Source organism: Coffea eugenioides, chromosome 9, assembly GCF_003713205.1.
Source record: "Coffea eugenioides isolate CCC68of chromosome 9, Ceug_1.0, whole genome shotgun sequence".
NCBI classification, from domain to species: domain Eukaryota; kingdom Viridiplantae; phylum Streptophyta; class Magnoliopsida; order Gentianales; family Rubiaceae; genus Coffea; species Coffea eugenioides.
The window spans coordinates 11,894,256-11,904,601 of NC_040043.1; the positions used below are offsets into that span (position 1 = coordinate 11,894,256).

The window sequence follows — 10,346 nt, forward strand, 5'->3', positions numbered from 1 at the left end:
TGGGTCCTTGCACCACGTGAACCCTGACTCCAAGACCCCTTTTGTCTGTTAGTTTGGTGGTATAACTTAGCATCCCCTTGTGGAAAACATTTGCAAAAAATTACGTGTCCAAACAAAGATTTCAAATTAAAATTTGAACACTAAATTAAGCAAAACAAATTATGCAGTCCAAACGTATCCACTGTCATCCAATGTGCACATCACAAGCCTTAGAAATTCCCAAGCCCAAATCCAAACTCAAACTTAAGGCCTCAACTCTTAGTCCAACTGTTATTTTGCTTGCAATTTTCTTTTCGCCTTTACTACGCCACAGCATCTAGTCGTTCGGCTTCCAGTAGAATCACCACCCCTTCTCAAAACGGTGCCGTATAAGTACAGTCCCTGCAGCAGCTCTTAAACCCTAAAGGGTCTAAAAACCTTAAAACCTCTTCAGTGTGTGTTAGTGTGTGAGACAGAAAAGGGATAAAGCTTTTTTTTTTTTCTTTTAATCCCAATAATCTGAAGAGATTTTGAGGTTTTTTTTTTCCTTGGAAAGGCTGAAGCGATAGATTGAAGAATGAAGAACAGGGAAATGAAAAAGAGACCTTCAGCTCAAAAGGGTCGGACTTTTAACAGTAAAAACAAAAGGATTTCAATCAATCAAGACCCATTTTTTGATGCAGAGGAGAAAGGGTCGAAGCAGCGGCGGAAAATGGAAGAAGACGATGATGAAGATATAGAGAGCAGCAGCGGCGAGGATGAGGAGGATGATGGTGATGAAGGAGGAGGATTTGGGTCTGGAAGGAAAGGGGGAGAAGGAGAAGAAGATGAAGAAGAAGAAGAGGAGACGGCGGGGGAGATGAAGTTGAGACTGTCCAAGGATTTGTTGAAGCTTATGACTGAAGCAGAAAAAGAAGAGCAGGAAGAAGAAGAAGAAGGGAGTGGGGATGATGAGAAAAGAAGAGTTGAGAGAGAAGGCCAAAGGGATTCGCGGGTCCTGAAGATTTTGCAGCAGCAGCAGTTGGAGGAGAGTGGCCGTCTCCGAAGAGCCATTGCTTCAAGGTATTGCATTAATTATCGTTCTATTGCATTTTTATTTTGGTTCATGGAGAAATGGGATTATTTGGGGAATCTGTTATTTGAAGTGCTTGTAGTTTTGAAGCTTGTATATTGTAAAAGGTTTTAATTTTTGCCGCATTAGTGGTGTTAAATATGATTGATCAAGCAATTGAGTTGTTGCAGCAAACGATGTATGGACTGTGGAAACTTGGTGGCGAGTCACATATTTTAAAGCTATGCCTTATGTTCTTAATTTGGTTTCAATAAACATATGTGCTATTCTGGCTATTCAAAAGGAATATGACAAAACAGGAGGCAAGATTTGTCCTGTTAGTGATACAATTATCACTAGTTATTCTTTTTTAGTTTGATTAAAAAAATAAGTGCATGGAACCTTGCTTTTAAATTCAACTGTATTGTCACGGTGATTTCTTGAAGAGGATTTTTCATTCTTGAAAGGATTCCTTGATCTTTCATGTGCTTTTTAAGTTCTGGAAGTTGCTTTTATATATATAGAAAGGAGCAAATCTGAAGATAACTGTATTGATTGATTATCTAGGGTGCAAAAACCAGAAACAAGTGATGGATTTCGAGTCTTGGTAAAGCACCGGCAGTCTGTTACTGCTGTTGCTTTGTCTGAGGATGACTTGAGGGGATTCTCAGCTTCCAAGGATGGTAGTATTCTGCACTGGGATGTAGATAGTGGAAAGACTGAAAAGTACACTTGGCCAACTGATGAAGTACTCAAGGCTCATGGTGCAAAGGACCCACAAGGTCAGGCAACAAAGCATAGCAAACATGTTTTGGCATTAGCTGTCAGTTCTGATGGTCGATACTTGGCAAGTGGAGGATTGGATCGTCATGTTCATTTGTGGGACATTCGAACTCGGCAGCATCTTCAGGTATTACAAGAAATCCAGGAGTTACGTAGGTCAAATTTAGCTTGAGCTTAGAAAATATCTGGCTTATAAGCAGAGAAAAGAATGAGATTAGAAAGATATCTCTTTGGTGAACTTGAATTTTTCTGATTATATTGAGTTTTGGATTGCTGATACTACAGAAGTATGCATAGTGAAAATTTTATCACCCACCTTGAAGCATATTGATTTTATTTCATTTGGAGAAGGATGTCTAGAATTTGTCATTGGTATCATTTTACCTGTCCTTTGTAGTAAGTATCTTTAGAAAAGCACATAAGTTCATGTAATTCTGTATGGTAGCAGATGTTGTTAATTTATTTATGTTAAATTCAGTTTAATATTATTTTCATTTTATTTTATGTAGTGTTTCACTTTGCCTACAGATGACTTTATTATCATTATCCCGTTTTCTGCTTGAAAATATGCAGTTAACGATAACACTTAATCTTTCTGGGCTTACCATCCTATATTCCTTCCCTCTGATGGTAACTAACAGTGCTGCAATGTTTGTGTACACTTCATTACATCTTAAACTTTCTGTTAATATGGCTTTCAGGCCTTTCCCGGCCACAAAGGGCCAGTATCATGCTTGACATTCAGGAAAGGAACTTCAGAACTATTTTCTGGTTCATTTGATCGGGCTGTCAAAATCTGGAATGTGGAAGATAGAGCTTATATAAGCACATTATTTGGTCACCAGAGTGAAGTTGTAACAATTGACTGCCTAAGAGTTGAACGAGTCCTGACGGTTGGGCGTGATCGTACCATGCATCTTTGGAAGGTATTAACTGATCAGCTACAATTCTAAATGAACTAGTGTTAGTTTTCGACTTGAACTGTAGCAACTAGTTTTTGTTCTAAGAATTTTCAAAATAATTGGAAACTAAGACGATATGCTTATAGATGGAGATTTTTTTTTTCTTCTTTTTAAAATTTTTAAAATTTTAATTTGTAGATGGGCGTTGTAGCAACAGAAACTTTTATTTGTTGAATTGGTGTAATAACGCGATCTTGGTTTGGAAATGTGGTTTTCTTTAATAATTCATGACATAGGAGTGTTTTCTTGCTTCTTGTCAGTGGGTGGGCTTTTATGGAGCTAGGCTGTGCATCTTAGTTTCTTTTTTTCTTACATCTTCTCCCTTGCTGTTGTGTCCAAACTTTTGATGCAATCACACACACAAAGTCCCGGGGGTTACTTCTTTCCTCTCTTTGGAAACCTTCATGCCCCATAAAGAGCATCCCATGAGTACAAAGGGGAGAAAGCAATTACTTTGTATATTTCAGCATTTTTTTTCCTTGTTCGTTGAGAATTTCTTTGAGGTGCCTCTTGTATAGGTGAACGCCCTTTATAGCATGGAGGTGGATGAACTTCTGCATTTGTAAGTGTAAAAATTGGGGAGAGAAAGAGTTAGAAATTTTAGTTGGGAATTGACTGATTCTGTTATTTTAGTTACTCTTCAATCATAGGTATTTCCCTATGTGTGAAGATATTGCTAAATTGGACAAATTTCTTCCTGCTAGATTTAAATAACTGATTTTAGACTTCAAAATTGATACCAAAAATCTGATTCAGTTTCACCAATCAGAGGGGCATATGACAGGGATTCCTTGTAACTAGGACATAGAACGAAGTTGTTTAAATGGCGAAAGGTGCAATATGCAAATAACTCAGATGATATATCAAGACTACTACTATTGGTTTAATCTTTCTTCTTCATTGTCATGGGGTGGTAAAAAATTGATAAAGCAGCTAACAAGATCTTTGATAGTGTACTAGCATGAGCTAGTTAGTTAACTTCTCTTTCTGCTGTCAATGAGATTTTTTTCCCCTTATCTGTGATTGCCTTTCTGGTGCTAGAACTAAGATCTCTATGGACGAACTTTATTGAGAGAAAGAAATTTGGACCTGTAAAGGAGAGAGTTCTACTCTGATCATAGAGGAGGTTATGCTGCACTACATGCATATGAATTCCATGATGTTTTGCATTATGATATTAGTATGATTGCAAGTGGAACATGTTCAAAGATACGGTAACTTGTAAGAGCAGTTGCATTGAAATTCAATTTGAAAAGAATTGCATGACAAACAACTTGTAGGTGGCCGATTTTGTTGTACCATACTCATTAGATTTTGATTTTTTTTCAATGTTTTGGTTTGTTTCATCATAACAAACAAGCTGAAGTAAAAAGGTCTCTGAGTTTGTGGTTCTGTATTTGTATCTGATTATTATTATTATTATTATTATTTGGTCTTTTCGGAATGACAAGGAGAGAGTTATAAAACCTCTCTACATTAGGCTTTATTTACAGGAGCACAATTTAGTGAATGAAATTGCTTAAACCTGATCTTCAGAGCTGTATATTCTCGTTTTTCTTATCTTTGTGGCTCCCCTACTGTGCTCCATATCAACTCCACTTGTCCAGGAGTATAATAGAAGAAAGGAATTAAACCTGTTTGGAAGTGCTTAAACCTGTTTTGGAAGCGCTTATTTCTTCAGCTGAATTGTAGCTTGAATTGTTATCAAGTTTGCTATCACCATGGGGTGCCCTGGACCTTTCTCCAGAAGTCTCTTTGGCCATTTCCCATGAGATTGGATAAAGTTCTAGTAGAGAAGTTTTATTCAATTTTGCGCTTTTAGGTCTCTTGCATGAATTGTTTTCAAGTTTGATTCCCATGAGACAGGACAGAGTTCTTGTAGAGAAGTTTTATCCAATTTTGTGCTTCTAGGTCTCTTGCTCTTCTGTCTGGAATGAATGCTATATGCTGGCAATTTAACACTACTCTATTTTCTTGTTTTGGCTTTTAAATCTCAAGAGGTCTATCTGATATGTGCCATTTTTGTCAATAATCTTGTAATTCTTTTTTCTTTTTCACTGCTCGCATCTTTAATTCTGTTCATCATCCCCAAATTCTTTTCAAGTGTAATTGTGAATTATAACTACTACTAGTGGGATATTCTTTCCAAGTATAATCCAGCAAGAAGTTTGGCTTTAAAATACATTACTCTGGCTATGATTGAACCCTTCATGGTAATTTTCCTTGACCTTACAATAAGCTGTCTTCTTTGGCTTTAAAATCATGGTAATTTTCCTTGACCTTACAATAAGCTTTCTTGTACTATGCAAAATAGGTTCCTGAGGAAAGACAGTTGATATTTCGAGCTCCTGCCTCATCCCTAGAGTGCTGTTGTTTTATAAGCAATCAAGAATTCTTGTCAGGCTCTGATGATGGTAGTATTGAACATTGGAACGTATTAAGAAAGAAGCCTGTCCATATTGTAAAAAATGCTCATGCCTTGGTTTCATCGAGCCAGTTTGAACAGGAAAATGGTGGACTACCAAATGGCCACATAGGTATACTTGCAATCCTTCTCTTGCAATTCACATGTACCTTTTCTTTTTCTTGTGTCATTATCTTAAGTTGGTCTTAGTAGTAACTCTTTTTGCCTTCATTCTGGTAGCAGTAATTACATGTGGTAACTTGAAGGAATTGTTATTAGCTTCTTTATCATGTGTGCTGAGAAATATGAGCCTTAATTTGATCCATTTTCTTCGCTTTATCCTCAGAAAATGGTGATCAAAGCCCACAGAATCTTTCTCCTCTAGCACGTTCTTGGATAAGTTCGATATGTGTATGTAGAAGCAGTGATCTAGCTGCATCAGGAGCTGGAAATGGTTCAGTTCATCTTTGGGCGATTCAAAGTGAATCCAAAGGAATCAGTCCTTTGTTTCAGCTCCCTCTAGTAAGCTTTGCATTTTACAGATGTCTTTTCTATCTTGTTCCCATAGCAATTGCTGCTGCTCTTCCGGTTTTGTGTAGTTAGAATTTTTTCTGTTCTAGACTCTATATCTGGCTGATTTTGTAGAGTAGTGTTATCTATTTAATTCTAAGGTTAGAGTACCTATTTAATTACATATTCTGTGGTTACATTAGTCGACGATGCCCTTTTCCCTCATATGGAGCAAAGTAGTTTGACTTTTCATTCTGCTATGTGTTAGTTTATCTCAGGGGGTGGTCGTTCTCATTTGACTAAAATTAGTGGATTCTAGCCTTTCTCAACCTAAAAGTTGTTGGTCTTGTTTGTTCTTAATTTATATTTTTTCAGGATGGTGAGGCTCTATAATGTTCTTGAAAAGTGCCCTGTGTAGGTATTTTTCAAAGTTTTCAAGACAAAAACATTTTGAGTTCTCCAAACAGGTCTCTCCAGGAGTAAACCATATAGTTAGTAAGACCTGGAGCAAATGAGACAAAGGTCTATAACAGGATTTCTGAGACTTTGGTGGAGTTTGATAACTTATTGTTTTGGTCATCCTGTGCTTCAGTTTTCCCCAAAAAGATGAGGCCTCCCATCCTGATTTTCAACCGAAATAGGTAGTTTCTCGCGTGAGCCAATCTACCTTTATGCATATTACAGTTGCGAAGTGTTTATATGCAAAAACACTAATGCAGTTATTGCCTATTGATGGTGTCCAATGCGCTTGCTTATTGATTAGTGTCCAATGCTCCTAGTGTGTGTCCAATGCTCCTGGCCTTAAAGAACATTTTTTCCCTTTTTCCAAAAATGATTTAACTCAAAAGATTATCAGTGGCGGTTAGATAACTGCTTTTTGCTTGGCTGGATATCCCTGAATTGTCCAACCTCTGCTTTTTACATCCCTGAACTCCCAAAGCATCTGCCGAGCTTGTCTTGACAAATAATCCTTATCTGTCTCTGAATTCAAAATAAACATTCCAGCTTTTGTGAGATATGTTATCAACTGGTCTTTGATATTCCGATCCAAAAGGCTTGTCTATTAGATGACTTAACCATAGTTGATTAGTTAATTTATGCGTGGGGAATCTCAGGATTTAGTGCTTCATGATGTGTTTCCTGCCTTGTTTTCTCTGATTAAACATATTGCTTTGATATGACAAATTTTTTAGTGATTTACTGCAAAACTTTTACTTCTTGTGCGATGAGTAATATCAAGGTCTCCTGCTTTAGTTTTCTAAAGCTATGTGCTGTTGTAGGTTGGATTTGTAAATTCTCTAGCTTTTGCCAAATCTGGGCGCTTCCTGGTTGCTGGTGTTGGACAGGTACGTTTTTTCCTTGTTTCACTCTCAATAGTTTCGGATTCAAATTTCCTTATCATTTATGAAATAGTCTTCATGCTGTACAAATGTCTGTTTGAAGTAATTTGATTGCTAATCTAATATAGAACGTGCTTGGCTTCCTCTTATGAGTTTAAGGCAAACACATTATTGTGGTAGGTGGAAAAGGCCAAAGCCTGATCAATGATCAAAATTTGTTGGTGAATTGTTTTGTTTCTCTCTCTACTGAATAGATAGGTTATGTCCTCATCTGCAGATGATTGAGCCTGAATGACCTTGAATCAAGAAGATTGGAGAGTTGGATTTTTGTTCTACAACGGTTGTTATGATGTATAATATATCATGTTTCTCTATCTGCGTATGCACAAATACAAGTTATAAGCTAGGGATCCGTTTCATTTGGAGGATGACCATGATCATAGTCAGACAGAAGAAGTTCCATAAGAATGACAATAAAAATCCCATTAGTGTTAAAGAGTTCTATGAGAAAAAAGATAAAAAATCAGAATTATGCTTGAAGCCTGAAGAGGTTATTTATGAACATAAAAGGGGTTGGGATAATGCAGTATCATTAGTTCCAGAACACTGTAAAATCAGAAGATTGACTTGGGATCTTGGCACTCATGGTTTCTTTCTCAACTGTTTCAATAAGCTTCTGCTTACTGTTAGGGAGAAACACCTCGAGAGACCCCACCGAAGAGCCCAATATGTAAGTCAGGAACCCAACTTTGACCCAAAAGCTTAAGCTATTAGGTCTCGGGCCCTTACTTACATATTAACCGCTCTTTCTCTATCTCTCGGACCAATGTGGGACTAACCCTTTACTCATGAACCTAACACTTACTTTGTGCATGAAATAGATGCTTTATTCTTATTTGAGTTTAGATGATATTTGTTGTGACCAAAGTGACTGGGAACTAACTTAGTTTCACTTGGAAATATTTGTTCACTATTGTCATGGCCTCATTTTAGTATTTACTTGCTGAATGGTAAAAGCACCATCAGTATAACATGGAAGCATTTGTATTGTGTAGGAGCCCCGCTTGGGAAGATGGGATCGTATTCCTGTAGCTCGGAATGGTGTGGCTGTGCATTCTTTGAAACTCTCATGAGAAAAGCAAGGCACGTTATATTATTCTTAATTTTGACTAACATAGAGGAAGAATACGATGTGTGGACATGTCCATGTTTTAACATTCATGATATGAATGAGCATTTTTGTAGCAGCAATCAATTTTGACTTTTATTTCCCAAAAAAATGAAAGGAAATTTGTTTCTTCTTCATGATTCTTCTTGTCGAGGAAAAAGGAAATTTGCAGCAACATCATTGCTGATCCTAAATTGGTGTGACACCCGAGATGAATGATCGGCTAAAGTTGGATATGGCCATGATGCATAGCAAGAATGAGTTTGTATAACTACTGACTTTGACGAAGCATTCCTCACTATTATGTTTGAAATATATCTGCCATTTTCCTTGATCAATGCCTATTGTGTTTGTGCCTAATTAGATTGAAGATATTTGCTTATGCCGGAACGCTTGATGGGTTACCATGTTTGCTTGATTCTTTCTTTTTGTGCATACCATGTCTGTTTTTCCCTGCTATCAGTACACAAGGCACATATGTGACTGTCAGTACTCAGCAGGTGAAGAACAAGATGAACTCGCTTCCAAGGAAAGTTGGAGTTTGTCTGACTATATGATTGTTCACTCGAGATTCCTTTTTTTTTTTTGGCAAAAAAGTGAAACAAATTTCTCCTTGTAGGGTACTAAAACTTTTTGGATGTGTAGCTATTTGTCAGCATCAGGCAAATATGGATACTTCTTTTTCGTTATATTCACCTGATCTGCAAAATTAGTTGTTTATATGGATATACTCGTTATAATCTTATAGAAAAAAAAAGCACTTCTTGTAAACAGCTTATTGTTTTCTAGTCAATGATATTTTTTAATTCTTGTAAATATATATTGACTGACATCTAGTAATCCTTTTGAGTACTTTTTGAGGATAATAGTTCTCTCATTTGGAATTTTGTACTGTCTTGCATCTATAGTAAAGACTCAGGAACTGAATGTCTGGTTTGAGCAAAGAAATCAATTATGTTAATGCTGATAATCCAAGTATCATAAATTGCACATAATGTGTATGAAGTTAGACATTATATTTATTTCCTCAGGATAAATAATGAAACACTTCATGCCATTTGTGCTACCACAAATTTCATCCCTTTATAAATTACCTAAAAGATTTATTAAATAGCAATTTGGCAATATGATCCAGCGACTGTGTTTCAGTGCATTTCTAACTGGTAGTGTTTGTTTATGTTTTCTATTTTTCTCTATTGTGAAAGGACTTTTAGTCCTTTCATATTCAAAGTCATAAAAAAATATTCAAAGTCATAAAGATTTTGTGTGATATATGGGGCTAATCAATAGGTGAATGCCATTGCTAACATGTGAATGCTGATCTAGGCAATCTAGCTTCTGTGTATAATTTCAGTATCTCATTCATAAAATGGTTCTTTATACTCTCTTATAGCATGAAAAAACATTGTTACATTGTATGTATCCATTTGAAGTCCTAGGGCATAATTGGGGTCCAACTGCTGAATCTCTTTGAAAAGGTACAAAAATGTTTTTTTTTTGTTTTTTGTTTTTGAAAGCTTTAAGAAGTTTTTTCTGTGCAAGTTTTGAACTATCCGCATAGAGATTCATGAAAACATTGCTTATTCCATTGCATTGTATTCAAAGGCTCTCAAAACTCAAAACTACCCACTTCAATTCACTGCAACCTTAGAACTTCATTAATCCACTAAAAATAGAGGCAAGGCAACGTATACAACTTCAACATGAACATAGAAAAGAGGAACAACATGACCATTTCCAATTGAAGCTCTAATGCATTGCGCAAAACCTGTTTAACTTCATACGTCAAGAAATCATATATGGCTAAATTGTTCTTTCACATTTCTCCAAAAACATGAAAACTTGTTGATCATGGATGGTACAACTATACATAATTATCTCCTATATTAGGAGAGCTTGTCTTTATGCAAATAATGAATAATATATATTTCATTACATCCAACGTTATATGGGATAACTCAAAAATTTTTTTTTTTTTAAGGTGGAATAACCAAGCATGAGGCACAATTAGAAAATCCAATGAAGATTTTCAAGGTTGAAGGAACAACCAAAAATGCTAGCTTATACTCTAACCTACTTGTACGAAACTTCAACACGTAGCTATAGATAACAAGTTAAATCCTATGGTTACAATAATCTGCCAACAAGG

General features: G+C 36.2%; 1 protein-coding gene across 1 annotated transcript; it reads left to right on the forward strand.

Annotated features, from left to right (window-relative positions):
- The first annotated feature begins 475 nt into the window (after positions 1 to 475).
- LOC113782738 (U3 snoRNP-associated protein-like EMB2271) lies at positions 476 to 8,535 on the forward strand. The gene is made up of 7 exons (XM_027328642.1): positions 476 to 1,041; positions 1,598 to 1,940; positions 2,515 to 2,739; positions 5,090 to 5,312; positions 5,526 to 5,701; positions 6,970 to 7,035; positions 8,085 to 8,535. Exons 1-7 carry the CDS (start codon positions 557 to 559, stop codon positions 8,160 to 8,162), a joined length of 1,596 nt encoding a protein of 531 aa, XP_027184443.1. The 5' UTR covers positions 476 to 556; the 3' UTR covers positions 8,163 to 8,535.
- Positions 8,536 to 10,346: the final 1,811 nt, after the last annotated feature.

Excerpts from the sequence above, each read along its gene's own strand:
- LOC113782738 (XM_027328642.1), top strand. The coding sequence starts at position 557 with ATGAAGAACAGGGAAATGAAAAAGAGACCTTCAGCTCAAAAGGGTCGG. Across the intron at positions 1,941-2,514 it reads GAACTCGGCAGCATCTTCAG|GCCTTTCCCGGCCACAAAGG; the intron begins GTATTACAAGAA and ends TATGGCTTTCAG. Across the intron at positions 5,702-6,969 it reads CTTTGTTTCAGCTCCCTCTA|GTTGGATTTGTAAATTCTCT; the intron begins GTAAGCTTTGCA and ends GTGCTGTTGTAG.